Source organism: Megascapheus bottae, chromosome 18, assembly GCF_031878675.1.
Source record: "Megascapheus bottae isolate mThoBot1 chromosome 18, mThoBot2.hap1, whole genome shotgun sequence".
In the NCBI taxonomy this organism is placed as follows: Eukaryota; Metazoa; Chordata; class Mammalia; order Rodentia; family Geomyidae; genus Megascapheus; species Megascapheus bottae.
The window spans coordinates 26,490,518-26,505,415 of record NC_143526.1 but is presented as its reverse complement, the minus strand read 5'-3'; the positions used below and the strand labels follow the sequence as shown (position 1 = coordinate 26,505,415).

The following is a 14,898-nucleotide window of genomic DNA, read 5'->3' as shown; positions in this document are numbered from 1 at the left end:
TAGTATTTCATTTGTAAGTGTGTGTATATGTTTGTGTACACATAGGTACAGGTACTCAACACAGGCATGTTTGTCTTAGGGCTTGAACTCAGGGCCTGGGTGCTGTCTCTCAGCTTTTGTGTTCAAGACTAGTGCTCTACCATTTGAGCCACAGCTCCACTTCTGTCTTTTTGGTAGTTAATTGGAGATAAAAGTCTCGAATACTTAGCATGGTTGAGGCCATGAGTTTAATCCCTAGCACCAAAACAAGACAGAAAATAAGATGAAGAAATAAATGGTGCTTGGGGGTAGGGAGGAGGGTAATGGGTACCAAGACATGTGAAAGGGTATTAATGTATGTGAATTAATGCACCTTCTATCTGGCAAACATCATGTAACCCTTTTATTAATTACAATAAAAAATTAAAAAAAAAAAGAAAGAAAGAAATGGTGCTGTCCAGAACTTAACTTCCTAGGATCAGAGAAATAATCTGTAACTTGATAGCCCCCTCCTGAAACTTGGTAGGGAAATTCTAAAACCCCACCCTCAGGGTTTTCACTTGTACACAGCCTGAGTATTCCCCTTCCCTACATGTAAATAAGTCCTTCTGCCCTTTTTTTTTTTTTAATTTGGTGATGTTATTAAGAATTGATGGTCAGGGTCTTGCTAGCTAGGGCTTGCTAGCTAGTGCTTTTACCACTTGAACCATGTTTTCAGCCCTTTTCTTTCTCTTTCTTTCTTTCTTTTTTTTTTTTTTTTTTTTGGTAGGTCATGGGCTTGAACTTGGCCTGGGAGCTGTCCTGAGCTCTTCAGCTCAAGGCTACCACCCTAACCTTGAGCCAAGCCCCACTTCCCATTTTCTGGAGGTTAATTGGAGATAAAAGTTTCAGGTTGGTTTGTGCCTGGGCTGACTTTGAACCTTGATCCTCAGATCTCAGCCTCCTGAGTAGCAAGGATTATAGGCTTGAGCCACTGGCGACTCAGCCCTTTAACTATTCAGTTCCCCCCCCCCCTTCCCCTAGTCCTTGGGCTGAACTCGAGCCTAGGCACTGTCCCTGAGCCTGTCTGTGCTCGAGGCTAGCACTCTACCACTAAGACACCACACCACTTCTGGCTTTTTCTGTGTATGTGGTACTGAGGAATTGAACTGTGCATGCTAGGCAAGTACTCTACCTGGCCCATTCAGTTTATTTTTCATATGGCATCTTGTGCTTTTATCCAGGGAGGCCTTAGATCACAGTCCTCTTATCTCTTTGCCAAGTAGCTGGGATTTAAAAGATTGTATCACTTATCTAGCTCATCAGAGAAATCTGAAACATATATTCACACACACACACACACACACACACGGATGTGTTATATCCTATTTTGTTTGTCCTTTTACCTGTTGATAGTGTTTCAGTTTAGTATAGTACACATTTGTGGGTTTTGTTTTGTTTTGTTTTTTATAGTGTTTCAGTTTGTTATATATACATTTGTGGGTTTTTTTTGTTGTTGTTTGTTTTGCTTTTTTGGTCGGTAGTGGTGTGTGGGCACTGCCACTGAGCTCTTCAGCTCAAAGCTACCATCCTACCCTTGGCTACCCTTGGGCTTGGGCATTGTCCCTGAGCTCTTCAATTCAAGGCTACCACCCTACCCCTGGAGTCACACATAGTGTCACTTCCAGTTTTCTAGTGGTTAATTGGAGATAAGAGTCTCACGGACTTTAGTGCCCAGACTTTAGTGTCTGGCCCGGCTTTGAACCAGGATACTCAGATCTCAGCCCCTGAGTAGCTAGGATTACAGGCATGAGCCACCGTGCCTGGCTATTTGTGGGTTTTAATTTTTGTTATCAGAGTGATGTATAGAGGAATTATAGTTACATTCGTGAGGTAGTGAGTTTATTTCTTCTTGAACATTGTTACCTCTTCCCATAATTTTCTCTCACTTTCCCTCTCCCCATACCCTTCCAAGTTGTAGAGTACATTTCCAACATGTCCTGTAAATATCGCTGTTACACTGGTTTGTCCTTTGTCTTGTGTCTTGTTATTTTGTTCTTCCCCTTTCCTTCCCTGATTCAAATAAGCAAATAAATACGCAATACACCAGGTACCAAAATCAGATATAGCATCAACATAGGATAAACCCTAAGAGAAAAAAAAAAAAAGAGTAAAGATATAACTTCACATAGTACATTAAAAATAACCACAAGGATAAATCTCTTGTTTCCCTAGCCTGGAGTTCATTTTGCTTAGGCTCTTCCTATATGGCCATATGCACATAGCTTTTGAGCTATTGCACTCCTCTGCTAGGAAAATCTTAGACGCATACTAATTATTACAAATGAGGGAAACCATGGAACATATGTTCCTTTGGGTCTGGCTTACTTCACTTAATATGATTTTTTTCTAAGTCTTTCCATTTCCATACAAATGGGGCAATGTTAATTCTTTCTGATTGCAGCATAGAATTCCATGGCATAACTATACCATAATGTATAGTATACATTTGATAGGTTGTTTTTTTATGTAAATACTTGATTTGAGTTCTAGTAAGTAAATGTACTGATTTGAGATTGTTTTCATACTCTGAATTCAATTGAACAGGAGGTTTTATTGCTCATCTATGGAAAGTGGTTAGTATTTCTCAGAGAATCTTGACTTATGCTGCTGACGTTTTCCCCAGTTGGAAAGAGGGCTCTGTGCACATAAGCAGGCTTTTGTGTGGAGATAGCTGTACTGTTGCCAATGCCGAGTGCTAGTTTTTTCCTCTCAGCGCCCTGTGGCTCCACCCTCTGAGAGGCACTGACATGGTTTTAGAGTTGTCCTTCTAGAGGGAGCTCTTCTCCACAATTAGTTTTAAAAGTAGGAATTTTAAGTTCAAGAATCAGAGATGTTGATTTCCTTCCCCGACTTGTTGGTACTCCTTACCTGATCACTAGCTCGAATAAAATCCACCTGTGAAAGCTACATTAAGGAGCTTTCGAAAATAAATGATGGCGTGCTCACCACCGAGTTTGCCAAGCTTTCTTTGAAAAAGCAGGTAAGTGCTCTGAAAATGTGTCTTTTTGCTCTCTGGTACAAGTGATAGCAGTATTTATAAGCAGTGACTGGACTTACAGCATCGTGTGTCCTCACCCAGAGCTGGGAGGACATTGGCTGTCTGTACTTGGTATGGTAGCTGGTTATGTACTGTGTAGAGGCTAGGCCTGTGTCTTCCTGATTAGATGTATTGAGTTTTCAACATGGGCTGTCTCCTGCTCTATTTTCCCCAAGCTACAACTTTTCTTTTTAGTATATACACCAACTGTACTGTATAGAGACATATTTAAAGATGAGAGTAGGAAACTGTCTAAACAGGATGTCATAGGCCATTAAGTTAAATCTTAGTATAATTTCTAATACAGGCAAAGTGTTATTTTTTAAAATAGAGTAGCTGAGGAAATCTAATTCTTTACTCTGAAATTCTTGTAAACATTGGTGCTTTAAAAATGGTAACGTTAAACTCTAGTTCCTTCACTCTGCCCCGATCCCAAGGTTTTTTTCTATAATTAGGAACAGATCAAAACCTATAACTGCTGATGGAATTTGAAACTAACTATAAAAAAACCTTTGTAGATGCAGTTAAGGAATTAAAAAAAAAAAACAGACTGAAAAGGTCTGTGTATAGAAGGGTATGTTGAAGCCAGTTATGTGTATTTCCTGGCCAGCTGTTTCTAAGGGTGAGGGCCCTTCTTTCAGCCTCAGGTTTCTAAAAGTCATCGTGGCTGTTCTCAGAAAACAGGGGCTCAGCTGGCTTCTGCTGTGTCCACAGTTTGGGAGGGTATGTGTTTAATATAGAGATGGGACAAGCAGACTTTGCATGAAGGTTGGAAGGTTGGGTGGGTTCTGACTTGTTGCTAACTCAACAACAGAGGTTGTTATTGTAACGTGGAACTAATATTAAAGTCCTCTCCATGCTGTGTATTTCATGTAAGAGGCCAGTGTTTACAAGGGAAAGCAGTAAGAATTTGTTTTTAGAACTGGGCACTCAGTTGGATTTTAGAGTGATATTTATGGGTACTAACAGGATTACTGTACTAAGCAAGAAATGTGGGAAACTTCTGTTTACTTAGATATACTTTTTTCAACTGACAGCTTTATTGAGGTGTAGTTAACACACCATACAGTTTGCCCATTTAAAATAGGCAGTTGGGTAGGTTTTAGTATTTCACAATCAACTTTAGATTATTTTTATCTCTCTAACCAGAATCCGTTAGCATTTCTCCCTCTCCTGGCAGCAATCAGTCTATGTTTCCTAACTCTGTGGATTTGCCTGTTCTGGACATTTCATGTAAATTAAGTCACTAATATGTGGCCTCTGTGATTGACTTTCTTCACTTAATATTTTCAAAGTTCAAATTTGGTCTGTTTCAGTACCTCATTCCTGCTAAAGCTGAATAATATTTCATTGAATTTGTATACCACATTTTGTGTATTCATTTTTCTATTGATGGATATTTGGATTATTTTCATTTTTTGGCTCTCATGCATGATATCAGATATACATTCATTCATTTGTTTGTCTATGATGGTAGGAATTGAACCCAGCCCTTCACACGTGTTAGACAAGTAAGTGTTCTATCACTGAGGTTGGAAGTAGTAGCTTGCATGGCAGCTGTCAGCAGCTCAATGGCATTAACTGGCCTTGAAGCTCTGGTCAGAGCTTGGGTATGCAGTTTCTGTGCCAACACAAACCAGCATGTATGTATGTATGTATGTATGTATGTATGTATGTATGTTACCAGTTCTGGGGCTTGAACTCAGAGCCCGAGCTTTTTTTTTTTTCTCCTTCTTCTTAAGGCTGTAGTTCTACCACTTGAGCCACAGTACCACCTTCGGCTTTTCTTGTGTATGTGATACCGGGGAATTAAGCCTAAGGCTTCATGCATGCTTGGCAGGCAATCTACCAGTAGGCCACACTCTCAGCTCAGAACTTAGTTTTTTTGTTTGTTTGTTTTGCCAATTCTCAGGCTTAAACTCAGAGCCTGGGCACTGTCCTTGGACACGTTTTGCTCAAGGCTAGCACTCTGCCAGTTGAGCCACAGCAGCACCACTTCCAGCTTTTTCTGTGTATATGGTTACAGGGAATCAAACCCCAGGGCTTTGTGCATGCTAGGCGAGCACACCACCACTAGGGCATTCTCCCAGCCCAGATTTTATTTTGTTTTGTTTTGTTTTTGCCAGTCTTGGGGCTTGAACTCAGGGTCTGAGCACTATCCTTGAGCTTTCTCAAGGCTAGCACTCTACCATTTGAGCTGTAGTACCACTTCTGGCCTTTTTTTGTTTGTTTTCTTGTGTATGTGGGTCTGAGGAATTGAACCCAGGGCTTCGAGCATGGGAGGCAAGCACTGTACCACTAAGCCATACACTCAGCCCAGAATTAGTTTTTGAAAAGAAAAAAAGTTTGTGTCATAGGAAAACTCAGAGATGAATCCTTGGCAAAGCTTATGACTCAGTGTTTGCAGACAGCAGGCCTCAGCTGGCATGGGAAGATTCAGTCTTCTGGCTTGTAACTGTGCAGTGTTCTGAACTCTGTCAGACCTACCCTGATGGTAGCCATGGCCACTTATGCTCTCTCTGCACCTCCTGAGGGATGGACACTCCCGGGGACCCTGGAGCCTTGAGAAGAGTCAGGAACAATGGGTTCAGACGAGCTAGAGCTGGGATTATAGGCATGAATCACCAGCTCCAGCTCCCTTCTTCCCTTCTTTTGGTAAGCTTTCACTGGAGTTTCATGGCAGGAGCCCAAATAATCTTCAGGGTCAGACTATGGGAGCCTTAGAGCTGGTGTGAAGTGAGGTGGGCTGGGGAAAGTTATGCTTCAGAAGTTTGCTTTTGCGTTGGCAGGTAAAAAAGGAAGAATGAGAGGGTAAGATACTCTGTCTTCAGTGAAAACAAGTTTCATGAATATCTTTAAAATGTAAACGGTTGTAGATCTGCTCTTGAAAAGAGGAGGCTGGGTCAGTGGTATGCTGTAGCCTGTGTAACCATGTCCTGTCTTTCTCCACAGATTGCTTTCTCTCAGCATAGCAATTTTATGGACCTGGTACAGTTCTTTGTGACTTTCTTCAGGTAATTTTCTACATACAAACTATACCTGTTATTTTGGTTAGGGCCCTCAATTCCATAATTTCATGGAACAGATAAAACTTTATATACATTCTTTTTTTTAACTTTTTAATTTTATTTTAAAGGGGATGCACAGAGGAATTGTAGTTACACAAGTAATGAGTATATTTCTTGTTGAACAGTGTTACCCACTCCTTCATTTTCTTTTTTTAATTGGATTTAATAGAGGGGTTATATTCACCAGATACAAGGTGGTTACTTCTCACACATTGAATCCCTTCGTGTGTTTTGTCCCAATTTCTCTCCCCTACCCCCTCCCCTCATCTTGTTTTTCCCCCTTCACTTTCCTATTTCAAATAAACAAATAAACGTATATACAATATACCAGATAACAAAGTCAGATACTGTAACATTATGAGATTAACCAAGGGGTAACTAAAGAGATGAGAAATAACATAGTATATTAATAACAACAGTCACACATTATAAAGCTCTTGTTTCCATATCCTAGAGGTCCTTTCATTTAGCCTCATCCTATATGGCCTATGTATCGAAGGTTTTGAGTTATAATCCTCTGCTAGGAGAGTCCAAGGTTTGTACTAATTGTTACAAATGAGGGAAACCATTGAGCCTATGTTCCTTTGGGTCTGGCCTACTTCACTTAATATGATTTTTTCCAAGTCTTTCCATTTCCTTACAAATGGGATGATGTTGTTCTTTCTGATGGTAGCATAGAGTTTCATTATGTATATATACCACATTCTTGAAAGTAATATGTCAGGTACAATTCAGTGTAACCTGATAAAATGAGAACATTGGTTTTTATGTTCTGGTTTGAGGGAGCTTTGCATGTACCCTACACTAAATTACAGATAATCTAGCTCTTTCTATGGGAGAATTTGCAATCTTAGCTAAGCCTGAGCTACATAGCAAGACTGTTTCAAAAAAAATAAAAGTGAATAATAGAACTGTAGTCAACAGAGCCTAGAAAGGATGTAGAGGAGGGAGGGAGAGAGAGTGGATGAGTACTAGATACAGAGGAGACGTTAGATAGGAATAACTATACTATCATATAGCACGTAGGGTGGCTGTAGTTGGAGACAGTTTGAATATTTCCAAATAAGAGAAGCTATTGATGTTATCAACATAAAGAAATGACAAATGTTTGAGGCCAGTCTGAGCACAGAAAGTTCTCTGAACTCGATCTCCAAAAAACAGGGCTGAAAGCATGACTCAAGTGGCAGAGTATCAGCTTAACAAGCACATGGTCCTGAGTTCTTACCCCAGTATCACCAAAGAGAAAAAAAAGGAAGGGGTGAAACACAAGAAGCATTATAGATATAAGTTAACATGTTGAATTGAAACTCCTTTATCCAAGATAATATAAAAATTTATTTTAAAAAATATTTGTTTTGGAGTTTGGCCTGGTGGTAGAATGCTTGCCTAGCATGCACAAAGACCTGGGTTCAGTTCCCTGGCACCACATACATAGAAAAAGCTGGAAATGGTGCTGAGGCGCAAATAGTAGAGCCTTGGCCTTGAGAAAGCCCAAGGACAGTGCTCAGGCCCTGAGTTCAAGCCCCAGGACTGGCAAAAAAAAAAATATTTTAAGCTGGGCTTTGGTGGCTCACACCTGTAATCCTAGTTACTCGGGAAGCTGAGATCTGAGTGTAGCAGTTGAAGCCAGCCTGGGCAGGAAAGACTGTGAGATTCTTTTTTGTGGGTCACGTAGCTTTAACTTGGCCTGGGTTCTGTTCCTGAACTCTTCAGCTCAAAGCTACCACCCTATCTTTGGGCCTGGGCACTGTCCCTGAGCTCTTCAGCTTAAGGTTACTGACCTAACCTTGAGCCAAGCCCCACTTCTTGTTTTCTAGAGGTTAATTGGAGATAAGAGTCCCAGGTCCTTTTATGCCCAGGCTGGCTTTGAACCTTGATCCTCAACTCTCAGCTTCCTGAGTAACTAGGATTACAGGCGTGAGCCACTGCCCAGCAAGACTAAGAGATTCTTATCTCCAAGGACCTACTCAGAAAAATCTAGAAGTGGTGGTGTGGCTCAAGTGTTGTAGAGTGCCAGTCTTGAACAAAAGGAGCTCAGGCACAGCTCAGGCCCCGAGTTCAATCCCCAGGACTGGCACGTACACAAAAATAATACATATGTTTTTATTTATTTAACATCACAATTTTTGAGATCATTATTTTATAATTGCTTGTTTTTATTTGGGATTGTTCTGAATAAAGGCAGTTGGAGGTCAGGGTTCTCTGCCCTTGAAAGATCAGGTGTGGCAGCCCAGCTCACCTCCCTTTAAGTCAGAACATTGTAATGTGCATCAGAAGGGAGCCTGGGCTTGGGGCGTTGTTCCCTGTGGGATCCAAGATACAGAGGATAGTAGTGCTGATTGTGCGGCCTGATTATAACAGCGTTTTCCTTCCTCACAGTTGTTTCCTGTCTTTGCTTCTGGTGGCTGCTGTGGTTTGGAAGATCAAGCAAAGTTGTTGGGCTTCCAGGCGTAGAGAGGTGAGCATCAGTGAGGGGAAAAAATGACATTCCCATAAAACTGTTCTTTCCCTCTTAAGCAAGTGGTAACTGATGGATAGTTATATCCATTGTGAGTTGTTTGCTGCCCTTTGAAATACATGGTCAGCAGACTTAGAATTCTGCCATGATCACAACTACTGCTTGGCTTGACACAGTTTCATAAGAACCTTTCTTAAGAATGACAGTGACAGGGCTGTGGATGTTGCTCTGTGGAAGAGTACTTGTCTACATATGCCAGGGCCCTGGTTTGATCTACACTACGACCAATAAAAGAAAAAAAGAACAAACTCAGCTATTTAAACATCACAGATTTTCCCTTATTATTCAGTGAAAAAGATGTTGTGAATTATTTTTGTTTGTTTTTCTTTTTGACCAGTCCTAGAGCTTGAACTCTGGGCCTCGGCACTAATTTTGGGCTTTTTCAAAGCTAATGCTCTACCACTTGAGCCACAGCACCACTTCTGGCCTTTTCTGTATGTTATACTGAGGAATCAAACCCAGGGCTTCATGCCTGCTAGCTAGGCACTCTACCACAAGGCCATACTCCCGGTGGCCCTAAATATATGTTTTTAATTTATCTTTTTTTTTTTTTTTAACCATTCCTAGGGCTTGAAATCAGGGCCTGGGCACTGTCCGTAAGCTTCTTTTGCTCATGGCTAGCACTCTACCACTTAAGCTACAATGCTACTTCTGGCTTTTTCTGTTTATGTGGTACTGAGGAATCAAACCCAGAGCTTCATGCATGCTAGGCAACATTCTTCTACTAAGGCATATTCCCAGCCTTGTCTTATTATTTGTCTTGGTTTCTTCCAGAACTTCATTCCAAAAGTAAGTCAGATATTTACAGTGGACAAATTCAAATAGGTAAACTTGGAACTTACAACATAAAAGCTTTATGTTAACTTTCATTTGCCACCCTATAGCTTTCTTTAGTCATAGCTGTTAGTCTGTTACTAAAGGAAATGTTCATATGTATAAAATCTAGACTTGTACCCATGATTTTTTTTTTTCACTCAGGGCTGGGTTATTTAGAAGAGAATGAGAAGGGGGTTAGGAGTTTAGTCTACTGGTAGAGTGATTGCCTAGCATTCATGAAGACTTGGGTTTGATTCCTCAGCTGGAAGTAGTGCTGTGGCCCAAGTAAGAGCTCTAGCCTTGAGAAAGCCCAAGGACAGTGCTCAGGCCCTGAGTTCAAGCCCCAGGACTGACAAAAACAAAACAAAAAAAGGAAGAGAATAAGAACATCAAAAATCACAAATTACCAACAGCAGTCTTCACTGGTCTTAACGTCTGTAATAGGGTTAGAATTTACTGTAGGATAGGAGCTTCTTCCTGTGGGCCACGTTGTCCACCTCCCTAAGCACACAGAGTGATGCTATCATAGAGATAACGTGCATCCTTGTTATAGTTTTGTTTTTTTTTAATTCACAGGACAACATTAAAAGGGGATGGGTTTGATTGATTGATTGATTTAATCGTCCTAGAGTATGAACCTAGGGCCTTGTGCCTGTAGCCAGGCATCCTACTACTTGAAACATACACAAGCTTCTTTTACTTTTCTTAATTACTTTTCAAATAGAGTTTTGCTATTAATGCCTGAGCTGGCATAGACTACAGTTATACTGTTTATGCTTCCCTGATAGCCTGAATGATATTGTGTGTGTAGCTTAAGCTTTTCATTGTTTGAGAAATAACTATTTGTGCAGCCTAGCCTCAAACCGCAGCCCACCTGATTTCAGCCTACCAAGTAGCTTGGATTATAGGCATGAGCCCTGCTCCAGATCACGTGTTATTGTTTAGTTATTTACTATCTTTTTCCCATATTTTTTATTGTAATTAATAGAAGGGTTACATTATATTCACCAGATGGAAGGTGCATTACTTCACAAACATTGATACCCTTTCTCATGTTTTGGTCCTCATTTCCCTCCCCTCACCCACACCCCTCATCTTGTTTTTCCCCCTTCCCTATCCTATTTCAAATAACCAAATAAACATATATGTCAGATAACAAGGTAATATCCTATAACAATATGAGATAACCAAGGGACAGCAAAAGAGATGAGAGATAACATAGTACATTAAGGACAACAATCACTCATTATATGGCTTTTGTTTCTATCTTTAAGTATTTGTGCAACAGGGTTTCAGTTCAACACGTCAGTTTATGAGTACATTACATCTTTTTGGCTCTTTAGGGTTTTTTGAGAGCTGAGTACCAAACTCAGGAGCTTGTATATGCTAGGCAAGTACTCTTCCACTGAGTATTACGTCCACCACTATTTTAATGTGAATCTAATACTGTGTTTTATGGATCTCAGACATCATATCCACTATTATGTTTGTATGAATCTCTAACATTAGACCCACCACTATGTTACTATGTATCTCTAACATGTATCTTTGATGAAAAACAAAACCAATAATGTTATCACATCCAACAAAATTTGGTAATAATGTCTAGCCCATGTCCCACTTGCCCCAGCTGTCATAGGAACATCATTTTGAAGTATCTGTTTGAATCAGGAAAGAGTATTTTTGATAAGCAGTATTCACAAATAAGATCCTCCTAGCACTTATTGCATTAATGCTTGCTCAAATTCATTAGCAACTTCTTCGAGAGATGCAGCAGATGGCTAGCCGTCCCTTTGCCTCGGTAAACGTTGCCTTGGAAACAGATGAAGAACCTCCTGATCTTATTGGGGGGAGTATAAAGGTGAGACTGTGATTCTAAAGTCCCTGTAATGACTTCAAAACTCAGGCTTCTGAGTCTGGCAAAACAGAGTAAATGCCTTATTCTCTTACCTTCTGATTTTCTTTTCTCTCTTTAACTATTAGGTAAAAATTGAGGTGATCAAGTATTCTTTTGCTTTCATTACTTCGTTGTTTATGTCATTAAGTGGACTTGTGTTTGGGGCTCTAATAAATTATGTGTCTAATATCCTTAAAATAATTTAAAACTTTTTGAAAATAAACTGAACCATTGTTTTTTGTTTTGTACCATTTTTGTTTGCTTAAGCAATATTTTATTATTATAGGGTTAAAGTGTGGACAAATAAGAAAAAGACACATTTCCCATTCCTTTGGCAGGAATTGAGAATAAAAGACTTAAAATCTTTTTTTTTTTTTTTTCGGGCTGATCTTGGGGCTTGAACTCAGGGCTTGAGTGCAGTCCCTGAAGCTCTTTGTGCTCAAGGCTAGCACTCTACCATTTGATTCACAGTGCCATTTCTGGCTTTTCTAAGTAATTAATTGGAAATAAAAGTTTTATGGACTTTCTTGCCTAGGATGGCTTCTAACCACAGTCCTCAGATCTCAGCCTCCTGAATAGGTACAATTACATAGGTAGAATTACAGGTGTGAGCCACCATGCCAGGGAAACCATTGTCTTTTGGGGTTTGTTGTTATTTTTATTTTTGTTTTTTTTTTTAAAGTAACAAAATAGTTACTGTATATTCTGTGAAGGATAAATATTTGATTACCCCAAAATGATAAAGTGGTAAGACTTCCTATTTTGGCAAAATGATAAAGTATTTTATATACTGTGGGAAAATAGCTATATATTCTGAAAGCATTATTGAGTTCATAGAAGTGGAGGTCTACTCTTCCTTCCCTCCTCCAAAAAGAACAAATCATGAACCAGAACCCAAAACCAAAACCGTGGGCTGTCTTTAGTAGTTTCAGATTGGTAACACCCTGCTGAAGGATAAGAAAATCATCTGCTTAGGAGCATCCCCTAGATCAAGATCAAGCAGTTCATAACTACCCACAAGACGCAGGCCTATAAGCAGAAACAGCACAAGATGGATTTAGATAGAACTGAAAATGTTAGAACTGACATCTACAGACTATAAGAGAGCTAAAAGTGAAATATTTAAAGCACACCCCCATAATCCTGTCAGGAAGATCACAAGTTTCAGCCATCCTATTACTACATAACATACTAAGTTCAAGACCAGCCTAAAGCACAAAATGAGACCTTGTCTTAGAAAAAAAATGCAAGAAATAAAAAATGGAATCATAAAGGTTAAAAATCTGTGAGTTGAGAATGGCCAAGTAGATCTGGAAAAAAACCAAGCAAAATTTCTAAAATGAAAAAGATGACAGTTAAAAGTTTATATTTATTTTACATGTTGACTAGTACTGTAAACGCAAGTGAGAATATTTTTTTATTTTTTTATATTTTTATTGTAATTAATAAAAGGGTTACATGATATTTGCCAGACAGAAGGTGCATTAATTCACATACATTGATACCCTTTCACATGTTTTGGTACCCATTACCCTCCCCCCCACTCCCCCATCTTGGTTTTCCCTCCTTTCCTATCAAATTTCAAATAACCAAATACAAATAAATTCAATATATCAGATAACAAAGTGAGATACTGTAACAATATGAGATACCCAAGGGACAGCAAAGGAGATGAGAGATAACATAGTACATTAAGGACAACAATCATTCGTTATATGGCTTTTGTTTCAGTATCCTGGAGATCTTTTCAATTAGCTTCATATTATATGGCCTTATGTATCAAGGTTTTGCTCTATTGCAGATCTCTGCTAGTAGAGCCCAAGGTTTCTATTGATTATGACAAATGAGGGAAACCATTGAGCCTAAGTTCCTTTGAGTCTGGCTTACTTCGCAAATGAGAATATTTTTGAACTGGAGGAACAACCTGAGAAGATTTCATAGAATGTATTACAAAGACAGCTGTGACAGCTGATAAGAATATGGAGGACAGTTAAAGCCAGCAGTTATTATCAACCACCAGAATTGTTTCTTGAGTGTACCTGAAATGGATGGTTCTTGTATGTGAAGGATCTGTGTAGGTTACTAATTCTTACTACTTTCCTTCCAACAGACTGTTCCCAAACCCATTGCCCTGGAACCATGTTTTGGCAACAAAGCCGCAGTCCTCTCTGTGTTTGTGAGGCTCCCTCGAGGCCTGGGTGGAATCCCTCCCCCAGGACAATCAGGTGAGTAGATGGGCACTGGTTACTCTGTGAAGAAGCTGAGCCTTGAGACTTCCCTTTTGCTGAGAACTGGGTGTACGGGCAATATTGAACAGTGCTGCCTCACTAGGTGGTGACACTCTAGTGAGATAGTTCCATTTTTGTTTGTTCCCCAAACTTTTTCTGAGGTCCCCATTACCTTCCTTGTGAAGAACACTTTGTTTGGGTGAATTACTGCAAGCAGTGGCTCTTTTTTGTGTCAGAAATTGAAAAGGAAGAAAAATTAGTCACATTTTTACAAATGCATCCTAAAATAACAGGAAAATGGGTTTACCTTCCCAGATGGATAGGGGAGAAGGAAAAAAAGACAGGCTAAAAGGAAGACTTTTTTTTTTTGTCATGGCTTGAACTCTGGGTCTGGGCGCTGTCCCTGAGCTCTTCGGCTCAAGGTTAGTGCTCTACCACTGTGAGCCACAGCACTATTTCCTGTTTTCTTACGAACTTTCTGACTTTTGTACCCTGGCTGACTTTGAACAGCTATCCTCAGATCTCAGCCTCCTGAGTATTTAGGATTACAGGTGTGAGCCACTGGCACCAGCTAGGAAGACTTTTTTTAAACCAGTCCTGGGAAGTTAAGATCTGGGCACTGTCCTTGAGCTTTCTCAGGGCTAGTGCTCTACCACTTGAGCCACAGCATCACTTCTGGCTTTTCTGTGTGTGTAGTACTAAGGAATCAAATCCAGGACTTCTTGCATGCTAGGCAAGCACTCTACCACCAGGCCATCCTTCTAGCCCCAGGAAGACTTTCTTACATGCCTTCTATTTCCCCTGCCATGGAAGTGGAAAAGGAAAATCCTAAATATCTAGAAATAAAAGCATGTTGACATGTTTCCTCTGGGTTCTCCCAAGGTCTTGCTGTAGCCAGTGCCCTGGTGGACATTTCTCAGCAGATGCCAATAGTATACAAGGAGAAGTCAGGAGCAGTGAGAAACCGGAAGCAGCAGCCTCCTGCACAGCCTGGAACCTGCATTTGATGCTGAGGCCGGGGACTCCACGCACACAGGAGTGTGTGGCCCAGCTGCAGGGGAGGGCGCAGGCAGGGAAGTGGTGGTGCAGTGTGGGGCAGAAGACTGGAAACCCTTGAAGCATCCAACTCATCTGCATGACCGCAAGCTTTCGTTGATGGTTTCTCCCATCTGTGTCCAGCATCTAACCTTTTACTTTCGCATAGGAAACAATAGATTAAATTACCTGTCCAGGAGTGATCTGCTTGTTGCTGGAGGAGGCCACTGTCAAGCTAGTGAGAGAGCTAGGAATGGCATCCAGCTTCTTCGCTTGTG

General features: G+C 40.3%; 1 protein-coding gene across 1 annotated transcript in view; it reads left to right on the top strand.

The window, feature by feature from the left end:
- Atrn (attractin) overlaps positions 1-14,681 on the top strand; it is a 102,549-nt gene extending 87,868 nt beyond the window's left edge. The window contains exons 25-29 of the mRNA XM_090352058.1: positions 6,011-6,072; positions 8,506-8,584; positions 11,214-11,321; positions 13,468-13,582; positions 14,468-14,681. Coding sequence (XP_090208184.1) covers positions 6,011-6,072; positions 8,506-8,584; positions 11,214-11,321; positions 13,468-13,582; positions 14,468-14,592 — 489 coding nt within the window. The 3' untranslated portion in view covers positions 14,593-14,681. The remainder of the gene's footprint in view (positions 1-6,010; positions 6,073-8,505; positions 8,585-11,213; positions 11,322-13,467; positions 13,583-14,467) is intronic.
- Positions 14,682-14,898: the final 217 nt, after the last annotated feature.